Source organism: Nakaseomyces glabratus, chromosome I (assembly GCF_010111755.1).
Source record: "Nakaseomyces glabratus chromosome I, complete sequence".
NCBI lineage: Eukaryota > Fungi > Ascomycota > Saccharomycetes > Saccharomycetales > Saccharomycetaceae > Nakaseomyces > Nakaseomyces glabratus.
In genome coordinates this window covers 677,136-695,338 of record NC_088959.1, presented here as the reverse complement: position 1 = coordinate 695,338, position 18,203 = coordinate 677,136, and the positions used below count along the sequence as shown (strand labels likewise).

General features: G+C 39.0%; 8 protein-coding genes across 8 annotated transcripts; 3 read left to right on the top strand and 5 right to left on the bottom strand.

Moving 5' to 3' along the window:
* Positions 1-1,259: 1,259 nt before the first annotated feature.
* On the top strand, positions 1,260-3,575 carry SFL1 (Sfl1p; the record flags this gene model as incomplete). The annotated part of the gene is made up of 1 exon (XM_447562.1): positions 1,260-3,575. One exon carries the CDS (start codon positions 1,260-1,262, stop codon positions 3,573-3,575), a length of 2,316 nt encoding a protein of 771 aa, XP_447562.1.
* Positions 3,576-4,193: 618 nt separating this feature from the next.
* ARP8 (Arp8p) lies at positions 4,194-6,707 on the bottom strand (the record flags this gene model as incomplete). Its single annotated transcript, XM_447561.1, has 1 exon — positions 4,194-6,707. One exon carries the CDS (start codon positions 6,705-6,707, stop codon positions 4,194-4,196), a length of 2,514 nt encoding a protein of 837 aa, XP_447561.1.
* An 812-nt stretch (positions 6,708-7,519) lies between these two features.
* On the top strand, positions 7,520-8,479 carry LSC1 (succinate--CoA ligase (GDP-forming) subunit alpha; the record flags this gene model as incomplete). Its single annotated transcript, XM_447560.1, has 1 exon — positions 7,520-8,479. One exon carries the CDS (start codon positions 7,520-7,522, stop codon positions 8,477-8,479), a length of 960 nt encoding a protein of 319 aa, XP_447560.1.
* Positions 8,480-8,812: 333 nt separating this feature from the next.
* THI80 (thiamine diphosphokinase) lies at positions 8,813-9,757 on the bottom strand (the record flags this gene model as incomplete). Its single annotated transcript, XM_447559.1, has 1 exon — positions 8,813-9,757. One exon carries the CDS (start codon positions 9,755-9,757, stop codon positions 8,813-8,815), a length of 945 nt encoding a protein of 314 aa, XP_447559.1.
* Positions 9,758-10,118: 361 nt separating this feature from the next.
* Positions 10,119-11,099, bottom strand: VAM7 (Vam7p; the record flags this gene model as incomplete). Its single annotated transcript, XM_447558.1, has 1 exon — positions 10,119-11,099. One exon carries the CDS (start codon positions 11,097-11,099, stop codon positions 10,119-10,121), a length of 981 nt encoding a protein of 326 aa, XP_447558.1.
* Positions 11,100-11,371: 272 nt separating this feature from the next.
* Positions 11,372-12,553, top strand: SKI8 (SKI complex subunit WD repeat protein SKI8; the record flags this gene model as incomplete). Its single annotated transcript, XM_447557.1, has 1 exon — positions 11,372-12,553. One exon carries the CDS (start codon positions 11,372-11,374, stop codon positions 12,551-12,553), a length of 1,182 nt encoding a protein of 393 aa, XP_447557.1.
* A 475-nt stretch (positions 12,554-13,028) lies between these two features.
* On the bottom strand, positions 13,029-14,375 carry CLG1 (Clg1p; the record flags this gene model as incomplete). Its single annotated transcript, XM_447556.1, has 1 exon — positions 13,029-14,375. One exon carries the CDS (start codon positions 14,373-14,375, stop codon positions 13,029-13,031), a length of 1,347 nt encoding a protein of 448 aa, XP_447556.1.
* Positions 14,376-16,051: 1,676 nt separating this feature from the next.
* Positions 16,052-18,169, bottom strand: KIP3 (tubulin-dependent ATPase KIP3; the record flags this gene model as incomplete). The annotated part of the gene is made up of 1 exon (XM_447555.1): positions 16,052-18,169. The coding sequence occupies one exon, from the start codon at positions 18,167-18,169 to the stop codon at positions 16,052-16,054; it is 2,118 nt and encodes a 705-aa protein (XP_447555.1).
* Between the last annotated feature and the right edge of the window lie 34 nt (positions 18,170-18,203).

The following is an 18,203-nucleotide window of genomic DNA, read 5'->3' as shown; positions in this document are numbered from 1 at the left end:
TATTTCTCTGCTCAAACGTCTGCTGTAACAGTTTTTTTTTTGTTGAGAGGTGTTAGACAACGAATAGATCCCAGGTACTTTCTTTGTTGCTTTCGAGAAGCAGCAAAATATAGGAGCCTCTTTCATCATTGCTACCAAACCAGATATCATCTGGATGAGCATCGACTTCTGCACAAGAAAGAGAAAAAAAATTTTCTTTTGTTTGAAACTACGTCAGATCCTCAACATACCTGTCTAAACTATCTGGTAAGTAAATTGCTTTTTTCCATCGTTTTAGAAGGACTTTTTATTGTTACGGACAGTCCTCAAGGATTCATTGGTATTCGGTTTTCAATAAATACTAAATTACTATCAAAAATTATCACTACTAATTAACTCAGAGAGAAATAACAGCGACAGCTAACTCATTTTCTTTGTATTTTGACAAAAGTGAGAAACAAGTGCGAAGCTATTGAGAAACCCCAGTGGCAATTTTTGCGTTCTGCCCCTCTGTGTTGTGCAAAAAATACAAACATCAGTGTGAATCTCCATCGGTTTGATTGATCTCTTTCTTTACCGTGCTAATTATTGCGAAGAATCGCAATTTTTACTTTTGTTCCCATTGTAAATTAGGAACGGCCTCTTAAGACACACACACATAGACACACACAATCTCACGCAATCACACAATACATCGCAGTAGAAGAGTTCAGAGGCAAGTTTAACGGAACTGTAAAGACTACTTCATTGATATACTGCAGAGAACAGCTTTCTCCTCCGCTCTCATTTCGGTTTCTTTTCACCCCACCACGACGGAATTAAACAACTAGTGTTTTTTTAAACCTTCCATTAAAATACATATTTTAGATTAAAGAAAGGAAGGAATTTCCTTGCTATTTAAGTTTAATTCCCTTTAGGACGTTGCAAATTTTAACAACAAAACACTCAAACTAAAAGAACATCCAACCAATAAGTTCTTCAAGAAGATTTATACCGAAGAAAAGGAGTACCAAAAGCCTTTAAAACAGACTAATAGAATTACATCTCTATACATTTAGCGGATATTAGTCAAATAGGTCCAATATTACATCTTCTGGGGCCATTTCATTTTTTGACACCAAAATAATTTTAAAACGTTAACGTTAATCCTAGAAAGAGTAACAACCAGAATCAAAAGAATAGGAGCAAATTTTTAGCTCAGTGATCGCTTTAAATTGCATACAATAAAGTATTGTATTACAACCAATACACTTTCTCAAATAGTAGAGTGATATAATAAGATGAGTGAGAAGGATGGCGGGAATACCGTCTTCATTAACAAGCTATATGACCTGCTTGAAAACAAAGACCTGGATGATTTGATATGGTGGGCCGCTAATGGCGAATCATTTCTAATAAGGCCTAGCGAGTCCTTTTCACAGAACTTGGCACATTACTTTAAACACACAAATATCACAAGTTTTGTAAGACAGCTAAATATTTATGGATTCCACAAGATATCCAATGACCATTTCCACAATTTGAAAAGGGAAAAAAAACAAAAATCGTCAACGGATAATAATACAGGCGTTAGCAACAATAATAGCGGAGATGAAAACATCAAAGTTTGGGAATTCAAACATAGTGGCGGGCTATTCAAGAAAGGAGATTTGGAAAATCTGAAACTTATCAAAAGAAGGTCATCATCGAGAACCATACCCAGCTTAAGCTTGGCAAGTTCAAATACTAATACATCTACTCTAGAAACGAATGATGGAGCTGAAATCGATAATGTCAAGGTAATAGCGAGTGCTGTACATAACGCAACTGAACATCTAAAGAAGAAGGATAAAGTGAAAAAAGAAGGAAAGAAATCAAGTAAGAAATCTACAAAATTGAAAAACGAACCCACCGTTGACATATCTAATACGGAGACTACATCTGCTGCTATTACCAACGAATCGGAACAGTCATCAAATAAAAGAGCGACTAGAGTTTACAAAAGTGTGGGCACTATATCTAACCAAGATTCTAAAAACCCTGAGAAACTCACAAAGAAGCCAAAGAAGAATAGCAATTTAAAGAATAAAGGCAAAAAGTCTAAAAGCAATAGCGTAGACGGACAATCTATAGATAATATTCAACCCAATGAAAACCAACCTATTAATATTCAGGTTAATACCACCGAAATACCCACAGATAATACTTTACATCATTATAACGAAACGCTATATGAACAATCCATCCAACTCAATCATCAAATAGCACAGATGAGAAACACCAACATGGACATGCTAGCCATTCTTGAACTAATGTCAAAATTAGCAGAAATGAATAAAGAAGTTCTAAATATCAATAATTCAGAGAAGATTCCTGAGTTGATGGCAAACCACTATCGCTTCTTTGACGCTCAACTAACTTCATTAAAAAACAATATCCTCGATAGAATAAATAATACAAACATCCACAAATTTGGAATGGATTCTAATGATCTACGCTCAGCGTCACAAACTAATATTCATTTAAGTCACCCAATAGCACAAAATATGGTATATTCTTCTGCTGATCAAGCAATTCCAAAATCTGTGCCTTATTATTTAAAACAAGGACAGCGAACAAGCCCCGATAATGGTACTACGACTCCTGCTGGTGCTCAGAACTATTCAAAAAACCAAGTTGTTCAACATCCTCAAGCTGCCAATGACTACTTTAGTTCAGTCCATGTACAAACTGCAAATCCATTTGAAAAATTCCAGACTGAAAAAAATGGTATAATTAATGTGACAGCAAGAAGGCATATGAGTGTATTGGTCGATCCTTTAACACCAGCATCAATGATGTCAGTTCCAACTACCACTCAGTCAAGCTTATCCGGTCCTTCATTATATAATCAACAACACGCTATCATATTTCCTCATGATTTGAACCAGGCCTTCAATTCAAGAAGTGAGCCTACTATAACACCTATAACTGGTCATCATTCCAATTTTACTAGGGCATCCGATTCAAATCTTATGAATACCAAACAAACTATTGTTAACTCAATGAAAAATAGAGCCTCTTACCCCTCAAGGAGAACTGAGAGTCCATTGAAGTACTCTTCAGGAATGCCAATTGAGGAAGAACAACGATGGGAATATAAAATTACTAAGGACAATGGAAGAAATACTGATATACCACAATTACCATCAAATCAATGCCAAATAGATAGCCCTGTTCCAGTAAGATCCCCTTACAACAAATTTGTAAGTCCACACAGCTTTTATGCCGGTGGAAGGAATATTTCTCCACCAATGAATGGAAATGTGGATATGCTGGCACAGAGACCTTCTACCGAAGTTGTTAGCTTGACATCGTCAGATAATAAGATTGATAACGCAGTTGTAATAAAAAGGAGTTCTACTGCTAATCCAATTTTGAGAGGTAGTTCTTCTGAGAAAGAAAACAAGGAATCGTCCAACAAGCTGATTGGCTCTACAGTAACAGAGAAAACATCAAGAACAAAACGTAACAGTAGTGGGGTTTACTCTCTCTTAAACGGAACAATCAAAGAAGAGAAGGCTAACGAAACATTTATAGATACAGATTCTCATGTTGATAAAAAAATCAAACTTTGATTGACACTACAATTATCAATGATATTAAAAATTTATAAACTTTTTTTTGGTCATTATTTTTTTTTTTCACTCACGGTTACAAAACTCAACTCTTTTTTTCTACACTACCATTTTTCATGATCTTGTCTCTAATTTTCAAAACAACACTATTTTATTTGCTCGTAATTGTATTATATTATCCTTTCAATGGCTACAATAATTTTTGCTTACGGAACTAGTGGAGTATGTTATACGCTTATCAAAATGTTGTGCATTACATTAAAGAATAATTACACATAACACTTCCCATAGATATCTTGCTCTACTAAGTTCAAAAGCTATTAAACTCTATTATAGCAAGATTTGATGACGAAAAGAAATAAATGTACTTATATATTGTTTTTTTTTTCTTTTTTTTCTTTTTAAAAGTATTTAAATTTAATTATTATATTATATTTTTAATCCTCTCAAATTAGAAATTATTAAGAGTATAATGTGACAGCTTTAGCTAGATCGATTTTGAAAAGTCTAGATCATGTATTAGTTACAATACTATATCATTGCTTACCTAGAACTTAATGTATGGATAAAATGATTACATAGATAGGTATGTGTGGAAAACTTATGTAATTATCAATTTTAGTAGGCGAATATACACTTATATTGCAGGACTCTATTTCCATGAACGTCCCAATCATTTCTAGATATATATAACTCTTCTATCAGTTTTATTTGAGCCAAAACACTTGCACCTTTCCAATCTAATAGCGAAGGATCTAGGTTACGCGGTGCGGGCAGGACTCCAACAGTAAAAAAGTGATCACCACTGTTTGGTATTTCTAATGAAGCAACTAGTTTATCCAATTCAACTTTAACTAATGCTATTGACCTCTCTGCAACCTCTTGTTCTTGGCTTTTATCTCCTGTATTACTTTTATTTGAGGTTTGTATATCTTTCAGTTGTTTAGTCAGGGACTTATAAAAATTGGGAAAAGAACTAATACCTAATACAGCAGGTCTCCAAATATTAATACGATCAGAAAGAATAAAATCAAGAGCGGGGATATTAGCTCCTCCTCCGACAATAATTATATTTGAATAGAATTGGGATATTTTGGATATGTCAACATTGATGGCAGCGTTGGTGATGCTTTGTACAATCGCCTTATCCAAAGGTACAAAGCATTTTTTGTCAGTATTTTCTTCTATATGTTTTGATTGAAGATCTTCAATATGAGTATTAAGATCGAGTGCATGCTGTATGATTTCTAAGTCATCCTTAGCATCGCAATATATCATGTTTTCTTCGCAATCTCGCTGGGTTATTGATCGCCAGTCATTCAGGGAATTTGTGTAAATGTCTCTCGATGGTTCTATTTGTTTCAATAATGTTGTCTCGTATTCCTTGGCAGTGGGCCTTTGCCTCTCTTGGATATATTTAAAGATTTCTGGGTAGAATAGTCCCAAGGGAGCTAGAATGACTTCATCAAACACTTTAAAATCATATTTTTCTGATGGTATCCCTGGTACTCGTTTTATAAAATTGAATAATTGTACTGCAATATCAGCATCTTGAAAGGTAACAAATTTTTTTTTGAAATCCTCTGCTGTTTTCCAACCATATAATGTGCTTAAATTCCAGTTTTTGTAAGGAAATTTACTCTGTTGTAGCAAGATTGCTAATAGGTTCGTTACATCATTACCACCATAATCTAGTGTTACGGCACTGTCCTGTATTATAGTTCCATCATCAACACAAGCAATTCTAATCTGTTCCGCACCAATATTTACTACACAAGTGGGCGTACTGATTCCTGCTCCGTAACATGTAGCTAAAGATTCCTGCATTAGCGCAACAGAACGGAAATCCATTTCATTTAGCAGAAGTCGAATAAATGTCTCCAGATGGCTTTTCTTGAATAGATCAGGAATTACAATCACGGCCTTATAATGCTTGTACTCGCTTTTGGTAATGTTGAACTTATCAGAAGAGAGAGCACTATCTACTAGTTCTGATACATCACCAAGTAGGTCTTGTATCGACGAGTAATTGTTTGATTCAAGGTTGAATATACCGCTCTTACAAAAAGGCCTTCTCAAAATAAATTCGTCACCTATGCATCGCTGTGCATCTTCACCGTAGTATTTTTTGTCAGCATTATATATCCAATCGATCTTTCCTTGGTCATTCTTATCTGACACTTCTTCAGGTTTTGAGTTTGAATTAAAGGAAGTAACTTGTTCATGTGCATTTGATTGCATCTTACGTTTGTAGTATTTCATTCTTTCCTTGAAATTATACTTCAATTGATTAGTTAGTTCGTGGAACTGGTCGTCCAACTCAATATTTAAGACGTTAACTGGGGTTTCATCAACTGGATTGACAACCTGTGATCTCGGTACGGCGACCAAGTTTGGTATTGACACGGGCTCTTCATCAGTGGCGAGGCCGATCTTGATTGAGTCTGATCCAGGATGTATAACGATAGTTAGTCTCGGGTCGTTGAAATCGATATCCTCGACGCTTTGTAGTTTTGTATCAGTGTCTACCAAAGCATCTAGGGATGCTGAGCTTGCCATTGATGCTGATTGTGCGCCGGATCCCAGTTCCGACGTCTTCGCATGTGCTGAGTTATTTGCGTTTGAGTTCCTCATCTGCTTCCTCTCTCTGACCGCGAATGCGTTTTCGTCTTTCCGCAAGTAGTCGCTGGAGTAATTCTTCTGGTTGATCAGTGGTACAGGGCTGAACAGCCCCGATTGCGGCAGGTTCAAGTTTTCCACACGTTCTATCCCTACGACTTTCAACTTCCTGGCGAACTCCTCTGCGGCTTTAAGCCTGCCCAGTCTCCGCTTCTCCAGCAGATGCAACGGCACTTTCTTGCCCGGTGGCGCCTTCAATGGGTCCAGGTCCGGGTACTTCTGGTACTTTTTCTTGCCCCGTCTGGTGCTTGCCCCATCTACACTTGTATCAGCGTCACCATTGTCATCGGCATTGTCATCGGCATTGTCATCGGCATTGTCATCGCCAGTGTCCTCGCCGTCGTCAGACCTCCCGTGCTTCCTGGCGTTCTCCTCGTCCAGATCTGCGTCCATGTCAGACGCCGAGTCCTCATCCTCCACCATCGAGCTGTTCACGCTGCTCTCCCTAGACATTGTATATATTTCTACCTCGGGTGTGTATGTGTGTACGTGTGTATGCGCACTGTTTGCTGTGCAGTTGTCCAGATATAAAGGTTGGAAGTTAGCCGAGATCAGAACGGCGGCTATATAATTGAACCTGAGCGGGTAAAGCGGCCCCTCCCCTCCGCCGGCCCCGAAGGAAGCTTGCGGTTACAAGAGGCAGAAGAGTCTCTATGGGGTTAAAGAGCTATGAGGTATAACAATGAACGTATATCCCGTGATACCCGTTTGTGTGTATAATAAACGTGATACACGTATATGTGTACTATAAACGTGACAAACGTATATGTGTATAGTAAACGTGACATACGTATATATGTATAATAAACGTGACCCCCATGTACACCACTACATCCCTGTCACCTTGGTCTGGCGGGACTCTCCTTTCTGCTGATTTGTTAGCGGCGGAGGAGGTGAGGGCGATTCTCTCTCTCTAAGAAACAGGTGCACAAGTAACACGTATCTCGCAGAACAGGCCGTAGCAGTCTTATTCTCTTTACCCCAATATATAGAGGAGAGGATTGCTACGGGTATTTCTAAGGCGGGGGGAGGGGGGGTAGAACTTCTGTTCTGCGCTATCTGAATGCGTGGATCTCGGCTCGATCGGGATTGTGGGGAGGGGGGAAGCTGGGCAAGTTGAAGGGGAGGGGGGTCAGCTGGGAATGGGAGTATAAATAGGGCCGTGTATTTTTCAGTCTGCTTGAACCGCCGAGAGATCATACTAATACACACAGACACACAGACACAGACACAGAAACATAAACACAAACACATACACAAACACTATGTTGAGATTTACTAGGGGGTTTTCTCGGAAAGCGGGTGTTTATGACCAGACGATCAAGAATCTACTGTTGCCCAAGGACACGAAGGTGATGTTCCAAGGGTTTACAGGTAAGCAAGGTACGTTTCATGCGAAGATCTCGCAGGAGTACGGGACTAATGTTGTTGGTGGTACTAATCCGAAGAAGGCTGGGCAGACGCATCTGGGCCAGCCTGTGTTTGCGTCAGTCAAGGACTGTGTGAAGGAGACAGGGGCCACTGTGTCCGGTATATTTGTTCCGCCTCCAATTGCGGGTGCGGCCATCCAGGAGGCCATCGAGGCGGAGATCCCATTGGCAGTGTGTATCACGGAGGGTATTCCACAGCACGATTTGCTGTACATATCTGAGATGCTGAAGTCGCAGAACAAGACCAGGCTGGTGGGGCCCAATTGCCCAGGTGTGATCAACCCTGCGAACCACGTCAGGGTCGGTATCCAGCCCACACGTATCTTCAAGCCAGGTAAGATTGGTATCGTGTCGCGTTCAGGTACTCTGACTTATGAGGCCGTGCAGCAGACTACTCTCAGCGGTCTCGGACAGTCCCTCGTCGTGGGTATCGGCGGTGACGCGTTCCCAGGTACCGACTTTATAGACGTTCTAAAGCTGTTCCTAGAGGACCCACAGACAGAAGGTATCATCATGCTCGGTGAGATCGGTGGTAAGCCGGAAATTGAGGCCGCAGAGTTCTTGCAGGAGTACAACTTCAGCAAAGCTAACCCTAAACCAGTCGCTTCCTTCATTGCTGGTAAAGTAGCAGGACAAATGAAGGGTGTTCGTATGGGCCACAGTGGTGCTATCGTAGAAGGTAGCGGAACTGACGCAGAGTCCAAGAAAGAAGCCCTAAGAAACGTGGGTGTCCAAGTCGTCGAATCCCCAGGTTACTTGGGTCAAACCTTGCTAGAACAGTTCTCTAAGTTGTAAGCAGCAAATGGAAATATCATAGTCTCTAGCTTCAAAACAACAGGAGTAATGGGCTAAGGAAATGATGCACCTGAATTGTATCATTGCTTGCCAGTTTTTTTTTGCACACTCTCATACTGAACAAATTTCAAACCACAGAAGATTATCATTGTATATATATTCTCTGATCCTATATATACTTGGCTGGTTTTTCCATAGATGAAAAAGTCCAGACTTTCAAATATTCTTAATATAACATAAAATATTCGTCTATTCATAGTTTGTAAGCACTGCTAAAACTGGAAATAAATGGTAAATGAAGTTACTCTCCCCACCATTGATCTCTCTATACATCTATACATAGTTAGCAACAACATCTTTTTTGATTTCAACATTGATAATCATACCATCTTTGACATTGATGTAGCACTTATCGTGGCCAGAGAACCTGTTGCTGCTGCTCACTCGTCCAGATTCGATGCTAGTGGGCCAATTGGCCACGTCCCATTTCAAGCCAATGGTCTCTATGATCTCTGTTGGAAGACCAACAGGCAACAGGCCACAGTTGCCAATACAAGCTTTCCTAAACTCCGCATCATAGCGCAGTAGCACACCATCCGGAGGTATGATGAATATCAGATCATTTTCAGTGAGGAAAAACATCCTTATATATGGATCTGTGTTTGTCAATGTGTATAACTGCGTGATTGAATGTATAGTTTGGTCAAAGCGACCATCTATACCGCCTAGGGCCAGGACATTGAGTTTCGGAAGCTCCGCGACATTCTTTATAGTGGCATATATATCGTGTATTCCTTTCTCTAGAGATATACCATAATTACTGTCTTCATTAGAGCTTTGAAGGTGGTCCTTGAAGTTTGTGGCATAGAAATGACACGTTATTAGATTAATGCTTTTCTTGAAATCCGTAGAGTATTGCGTGGTCTGCTTGATCACATATACACCTTTCTCTTTGTAAAACTGTGCTATGTTTTCATCAATAGAATCTAAGTCCCCAACAATATAATCGGGTAGGTAATCATTGTGATTGACATTGTTGTTGACGCAAAATTGGTACAGTTTATTAGCAGCGCCATCAGCACACACTTTAATCATATACCTGTTCCAAAGTTTCATGAAAAGCTTTGGCATCTTAATCTCCTGGTTTAGTATCAGTAGAGCAGAATTCTCATGCTGAGGTTCAAAACAATTCTCGAGTTCAATTTCATGCTTGTATTTAGAGGATGGTATGCCATTGACCACCAGATAGTCTGGGTTCTCTATACAGGTCTCTGCCATTTTGCGTATAATTCTTGACCAAATACACAGGTAATCCAGGGGACTATATGATAACAGTATTAGCCAGCTGCTGACAATCGAAACTTACTCAGTCGATCTATTCGCCTTCTTATATGCGATTCCATTGACTCACACATCAAGTTATGCATTCTGTACAAAATCTTGATGTGATGATCATTTGCCAAAAAAATGCGCTTCGGATGAGCTCATCGCGATGAGCTTGAACGTCTACATAAGCAGAAAGAGAATATATGAGTTATATGTGGGTTACTATATTGAAGGATGAGAATTGTACAGGCATACTTATTGTCTATTGAAATTTGTAGTTGAAAGCGTGGTTTCTTAATGGTAGTGAGTGCTTCTATTTATCGTTGAAGTCGCGAGCCCTTCTGTTGGCTTGTTTTAACTTCATCGCAGTCCTGTCCACATCGTTTTGGAAGGAGTCTAGGAGTTCATTCTGTTGAGATAGTTCCTCGTTCATTTCCATCGAGAGTTGCTTTTGTCTTTGTATGATTTTATGTAATTGTTCCAATTCTTGATCCTGCTCTTTATTCATCTGTTTTTGCACTTGCAACAAGTCTCTATTATTATACTTCGCAGTTTCGATGGTTTCACCAAGCATTCGCCTTCCCGGTAAAGGCTTTACTACTTGCTCTCTTGGCACTATAGGATCTTCTCTTGAAATAGTTAACTCATTCAGGTCCTGCTTCAATGTTGTTAACAATTTGCTCCTTCTATCCCTCTCCTCCTCGGGTAATTCCTCAGTGTTTAATATCTGTTCTAGTTCATTCAGCTTCAGCCTTATATACATCGCATTCCTTGACCTCTGAACGCCCTCCTGCTTCTTGCAGTCCTCAAACTCCATCTTGTACTCATGGAACATGTCCATCCACCCATTCTGGGGAGGTTTGGATTTGGTTGACTTGACGTTCTCCATCTGAGCTATATCCATTCCGAGAAAGTTACTCACGGACTTGTGCCGTTTCCATTTCACATCAAAGGAGTCATTGAGCAATTCACTCATAAAATCAGCCAGCTTCACTTTCCTCTCTTCTATAACTTTCTTATCCGTACCACCGGTCTTGGAACCACCACCAAACCACAGTGTCCGAGGTGGAAACTCATAAGGTATATCACATCCACAACTGCTCTCTAGCTCTTTCTTTAGAGCCAGAAACTCACTATATCGCCTCCAAACAGTGGTTTCCCTCAGCTCTTCTTGCCCATCTTGATCCCAAACAGACACTACAAGCCCATATTTTGCAACTCCACCACGTACTTGAACTTCATCCACATGGACTCGATACCGCACTCGCATTCTGGCGTAACCTTTACTAGCCATGCACGCCTTCTTATTTGAGTCAGGTCTTCAACTGCATCGCAATCCCATCGGGAGGCCTTTATAAGGTCTGATTTCTGAAATTTTTCAAGAAAATATCAATTATGGACTACATGAAGGATAGAGAAATCAGTAAAGATTAGTCTTATCTTAGAGAAGAGCAATCAACAAATTGAGTTTATACAGTTGGTGTACAGCTGAATAATCGAAATACGTTATTTTTTACCGTTTCCCCATTTCCAAAGCTTTATTGGTTGTGAAGATAAGTTGCCAACATGTCGAAGATATTTATTCCTACTGCCAATTGTGGTAAAGCACACGACGCCGATATATTTGGGGTTGCTATTTGCAACACATTTACCGTAACCTGTTCTGGAGATGGTTACATCAAGTTATGGAAGAACAAATTGCTGGATAACGAGCAGCCTAAGGACCACGTTCAGAAACAGTTTGTTCATAAATCAGGTGTACACCACATCGACCTGATAGACACAGTGGAGAAAGGTGGAGTTAATGTTTGTATAATCAGTTGTGTTACATTTTCTGGTGAAATTGTGTTCTTTGAACTGACCCAGGAGAATCAATTGAAACCGATCAAGCTATTAACTGAGAAGGAACTAAAAAAATCCTACTGGGCGGTGAAATGGCTACAATCCTCTGACCTTACTGTCTGTCACAAATTTGCCGCTACAGATGTTAAAGGTAGCACATACGTTTGGGATCTCTCCGTATTTCAGGAAGGAACCGCTGATTCTGATGAGCCACAGTACAATCCTCATTTAAAGTTTCAAGGTGAAATACCAGTAAAAGAGCCATGTGTAGCCACTGCATTAGACATTTCCTCAAATGGACTAATAGCTACCGGTTTAGAAAATGGCACTGTATTTGTGTCCCAGTTGACATCCTTAAAACCCCTTTACCAGTTTGAAGGCTATGGTTTACACGGAATCGATCAAAATAGTAACACTGTTCGTAACGTCAAATTCTCACCAACTGGTAGGCTGCTTGCTGTGGCCAATGACTCAGGCTCTTACGGTAATATTACATTGTATGAAACGGAATTTGGTGAAAGAATAGGTAATTTCACTATGGCAACACATAGTACTCAAACAAGTATCGGCTCTTTCGCCCATGACGGCTGGGTTTTCGGACTAGCCTTTAATGAAACTGGAGAGTTTTTAGCCAGTTGTGGTTACGACAGTAAAGTAAGAGTTTGGGATGTTAAATTAAGAGAAAGAGTCAGTACACTACATATAACGGCCGGTGATATTGAGGTTGAAGAAGATATCTTACAGGAAGACGAAGAAGGCAATTCTTTAAAGCATCCGCCAATATTCGATGTCAAATTTATAAAGAAAGGTGTACGAGCTGGTATGGGTAGTGATGTCAACGAGGGTTTATGCTGTGTCTGTCTTGACAGAAGTGTGAGATGGTATAGAGAAGCTGGTGGAAGTTGAACATTCAAACTAAATCATAGACCGCTATGTATCAAGTAACATATTCACATAAAAAAGAATAACAGGAATTATATTTTACAGTATATAAATATTATTCAATATTAAAAAATGCCAAAAAAAAAAAAGAAAAAAATTATTGGTACTAACAAAGATTACTCAGTAAAGAGGTCTTTTGTTTCTAATAGAACTTTAAATTTAGGTTTTTATATGATTTTATTATTTTTTTCAAAATTTTTCTATTATTAACTATTGATAACCAAGAAAGGCTAGACAATAGAATTTATTTGGAGATTCAAAGAACCTTCAAACTAAAAAGTTGACATAAATGAAAAAAAAATTGTAACAAAAAACAACAAAAAAAATAAAAAAAAAATAAACGGCTGCTGGGAAATAACTGTGGAATTACTTTAACTTTTATATCCCCATTATGATTGACTTCTTATAAAATCCACAAGTATCAGTCATCCTTAATTTTCTAATATACAGCTGAGTATGGGAAACAGTTTTGATTTAGGTTGCTACTGTACAATGGCTTATTGTATTGTTGATGTTGAAGCATCATGTTTAATGTGGTAATGTCAGAGTTTTGTTGATAGTAAGGTTGATTCATATGGTACCCATCTGCATTACTGAAAAAGGCTTGAGATGGTTGTAAATTGCCTTTAGAATTAACTTTATAATTCATGGTATTATTAGTCTGGTTCGTTCCAAAGTTGTAGAAATCGTAATCAAATGAATTGTCAGCAAACTCATCTCTAGCAGATACGCGTCCTACATCTGACAATGGCGAGACCAATGGCATTGCTGGTGGAATATAATTTTGTTGGTATGGATCTACCTCATTACCGTAATCATTCTTGGAAGGCATGCTTTGGTAAAAGAAGTTAGTTGGTGAGGAGTACATGGTTAATGGTGTCTGGTAACCGAATTCGTATGTACTCGTGCCAATCGATGGAGGTAAGTAGTTGTTTGTTGAGGAAGGCTTTGGTTGCAGCATAGGTGACTGTTGCTGTTGTTGTTGTTGTAATTCGTATTGGTCTCTACGAGTCTCCTCTTCAAATAATTTGTAAGCAGCCACAAACTCTGGGTACAGAATGAACTTGTCATCGAATAGTTTCCACTCAAACGTCTTCAGCCAGTCTCTTTCATAGTCATTGATAATTTTGATAGACATCCCTGTAGCTTGCGACCATGATTTGTTTGTAAATGTCTTATCATCATTGAACTTGTTTGCGAGTATGAAAGCAATCATTGTATTCTGATAGATGACATTTATTGAGTTACCGCCTATCGTGTTTGGGCCATCTGCTAGCTTGTTGATGTACTTGAACAAGTAGTCTATAGCTAGATAAATTGTCACTGAAGGTAGTCTGGTAGCATTAAGGACCGATATTATACCTTTAGTGAACAAGGTTGTATTGTTGATGTTGTCGTTGACCGGAGTGCGGAAAGCAAAGAACGCGTTCTTCATCACAAACTGTGTCATGATCTCAACGTCATAATCTAGGACGTGACTCACACCACCGTTCACTTGTTCTTGAGGTGGTTGTGGTTGTGGTTGTGGTGGTAGAAATTGATCCTGTACTATCATCTTGGGTATGTGCATCTGTGTTTGATCGAGTGGCATAACCGGTTGATATATAGCGTTCTGTTGTATTGGCATCATAGACATCATTTGCTGCTGGGAATAAGTATTGTGACGGTGGTGAGCAGGATGGCTTAGAGAAGGTAGTAAGTTCATGGATTGTGAATGTGTATGGTGACTCACCACTTGTGGCCCTTGGTTGAAAAGCACTGGATCTTGCAGATAGTTGTATGCCATAGCTTTATGTTTTCTTATTGTTTGAGAAGATTGAAAGAGTGTTTTAAAAAAAGTTTGGAACCGAATGGAATATATAAAGCAGCCTAGGTTTAAGTTTTTTTTTTAATCCTTTTCCTATTAACCTTCCTTTTAACAAGATCTCTGTTTAGAGAAATGTTAATAGTGTGGTTTAATTGTTATTTTTTGACTGATTAACTTAATAACTGTCAAATTAATGAAGGCAAAAGAGAAAAAACTTCTTATATGGAGTAATGAAGATCTTTCTTAATAATTTCAAAAAAAAAGAGATGTAGAAATTAGTATGTCTATTCCTATCTATTTCTTTTTTCTTTGCTATCAAAATGTAAATGCCCAATAAAAAAAAATAGCAAAACTTGTGTCTATTTGCACAGTAATGATGATATTTTTTTTATTCTTTTAGACCAGTTCTGTATAGTAATACAACTTCCCTTTTCGTAGTCGGCAAAGTTGTGGATACTATAAGAATCTTCTGACAAGGGAAAGTAAATTGCTAAAACAAGTGGAGCCTTGAGTAGTCAATTTTGTTCTTTTCTCCTTCCTCTATAGGTCTTAAGGTTAGTTAGAGTTAATTAACTTGGTATATTTTTTTTCTTTCGAAAGATGTAATCTTCTTACAAGAAAAAAGAATATACAGTTAATATGATCTATTTTTTTTTCAGTTTGGTGTTTTTAATGTTAAAAACCAGAAAGAAAACAGAGAGTGTCTTGGCCATCTTTCCCAATATCTGAACAACCAATATTCTCCATAAACTCTCTTTCTTATATATCCTACTTTGCCAAAATAGATTTCACAGTGGCTATTACTATTGCCATTCTGTTCTTTCACTTTCTTGCCTGAAAGCAAAAAGTCGTCGTTGGCTCAAAGATTTGGATGAATGAAAGAGAAAAAATTTTTCTTTCCTACACTGTTTTCTGTGCACACGTGACTTTTTTTTGCCCGAAATTTAGCATTACAAAGGACCAATATTTGCTTTGAGTCCCCCATCCCCCTCAGTAATATTGTTACTCATTCAAATGAAGAGGGAGGGAGAGAGACATTGGGCATTTTTAGTGGATTTTTAGGTACACCAGACTATGCGAATCACTAATGAAGTGAGGGAGGTTCTCTTCTTGACAATCCTTCCACTTCCCGGTCTGTGGTAATGTCTGTGTTTGTACTATCAAGACAACATACAAGGCAGTAAATGAAAAAACACAAACAAAGACAAGTCATTTCAGCTTTTGATATCAGGAATTTCCGTGGATGCTTTGCTGATAGAGAGGGGGTGGGTGGGAACGATGATGGATAAGGACAACACTGATATCGTATGAAAATTGTAAAAGGCTGGGTCTTTGTTTCTTTTTCTACCTAGTTGTTCAAGAAACAGCAGATATTGCGAGAGTTACTGCACTTGCAATACTCAAAAAGAAAGATGGAGGCATGGTTAAGAGGGATAGTAAGGAGTCGAGAACATTTTAGTATGGGGAGGTTTAAAGCAAAGGTAAAAAGAAACAACGTAGCTGTTCCATACACTAAACAAAGAACAAAATAAAATAAAAAATAAAAAAAAAAAAAAAAAAAAAAAAAAGAGGCAACAAATTTGCGGGAGAAAATAAAAAAAGTGGGTGGTTAAAGGAGGTAAGGGAAACTGAGCGAACCCTCCTCACACCACATACTACTTAATATCTAAATCACTTTCTCTTAGCCTATGTTTTAGTAAGGATTTTCTATCTACATCCATTTCTCTGGGGTCGTCATTGCTAGCTATCCGTTTTTTACCTTGCTCTGTTTGGAATTGTTTGCCGAACTCATCGAACTCACGGTCTATGCTGATGAGGCCTTCTACATCTAGCTCTACCTTATGCAACGGGCTGTCTTCATCGAATAACTTTTCCGTCATTTGGGAAGCGGTGATTAAAATATCGTTACGCAACTGTTCAGAGACGTAATCCAGCTCTAACTCAAGCGTCAGAGTGTCGATTTTGTCATCCCAGTTTTCCATCTCCCGCAATTTTAAGAGGTCAACGGTCCTTGCGTTTGTGATCACAGTGTCTAACTCATCCGGCGAGTCGAATTTGTTCTCTAGTTGTTTGATCTTTCTTTTAATTTGTTCCTCAAGAGATGCCATTGCTCCGGAACTGTCCTCCCGTTGTATTGGAGACTTCTTCATCTCAAGCAGCACCAGTTGTAAAAACCGTCTCTTACAAAGGATTAAGGATTTGATTAATTTGATCCTTTGAAATTTTGGTACTTGGGTATACTGAAAGCGGACATTGTTCACACAATCCGTAATTGCAACGGCAATTTGTTGTCGGGATAACTTGTATTTGTCCAACTGAAACTGGATCATTTTGTTTTCTCTACTGCGTAGTTCTTCTATCTCTTTCTTCTGTTCTGTGATCATCTTCAGATAGGACCCGACATGTCTATTCAATGATTGTTGATTCCTTATGATTTTTGTCTTTATTTCTTTAGCTCGGTTAGCATACTTTAGTGTATTCAAAGTTTCATCATAGTGAGAACTACTTGGTGAAATACAGACTATCATAACGGTTTTACAGTTCCCACCCAATGAGAACTTGAGAAGCCTAGTAAGCTTTGAGTCACGATATGGGACGTGGCAGCGAGGCCGCTCGTCGTTTCCGTTTATGCACAGAGCATTGATACAGTTTCCCAGCGCTAATAGCGACCGGTTAATATTAGCACCCTCATGTAATCTGGCACCTCTATTTTTAGTTGCCGCAGCTCTTTCGCTCCCTGCTAAATCGATTATCGAGAGAGTGCCAAATGTGTGTTCTTCCTTGATATCCGGTGTCCTGTTTTTCTGCACTATGTGTATTTGTAGCACCGCATGCGATCTTGACGAGACTTCATTGGCCTCGGTCGGCGATGTAGTTCTATTGAAGTTTCCTCTAATAACCAAATCCATCACTTCTTGTACTGTGGTTGGAAAATGTTGAGACAAATTAGCAACAGTGATTTTATTATCAGTATCTTCCCTTATGATAAGTTTCTGCGATGGCGTCTCAGGTTTTAGCAAGTCTCTGATTCTTTCATTGTAAATTTCCAGAAAGGATAGCGATATCTGGAAAGACTTTGTATCCTTCAAGTCTTCCATTTTTTGAAATAGTTCCTCCATTGCTTGAAACACAATCCCGGGGTTCTCTGGAGTACCGCTCACTGTATAAGTTTTACCACATCCTGTAGCGCCGTATGCAAAAACTGTTCCATTGAAGCCATCTAATACTGAGTCCAATAGTGAGCTAGTGGTGCTCTGATACACTTCGCGTTGAGTAGCATCAGTGTCAAAAAGCTTGTCAAACACAAACTTAATCTCTGAACCTGCAGAGTTTCCGTTTGCTCTCTTGAACCTTCTCGAAGCTGTAGCATCTGATCCCATAAGCATATCGCCATCAATGGACCCACGCATATTCGCTCCTCCATACATGGAGTTGAGTACACTCTCCTTGACTTTGTACAGTGGATTCCGGTGGTTGGGATCAAATATTATCATCTTGTCATCCACACAATCAACAATCTTGTGAATTCGACGCGGAGCCAACGATTGACGCCTGTTGTGTTTTCTCCCATTGTCCTCAGTAAAAGAAACCTCGCCAACAAAATCCCCGCGCCCAACTACCATAGACACTTCTCCACCCATCATCGAATCATCCAGCATAGAATCAAACTCATCGCCAACCTCGGGCGCCAACCGCAGCGACTCGGACTCGGAAAAAGGCCGAACCCGCACACATACATATATTGAAGACTGCCGCGTCTCAGGTACCTCCATAGCCATTATATATTGTATCTTGATTATATATATC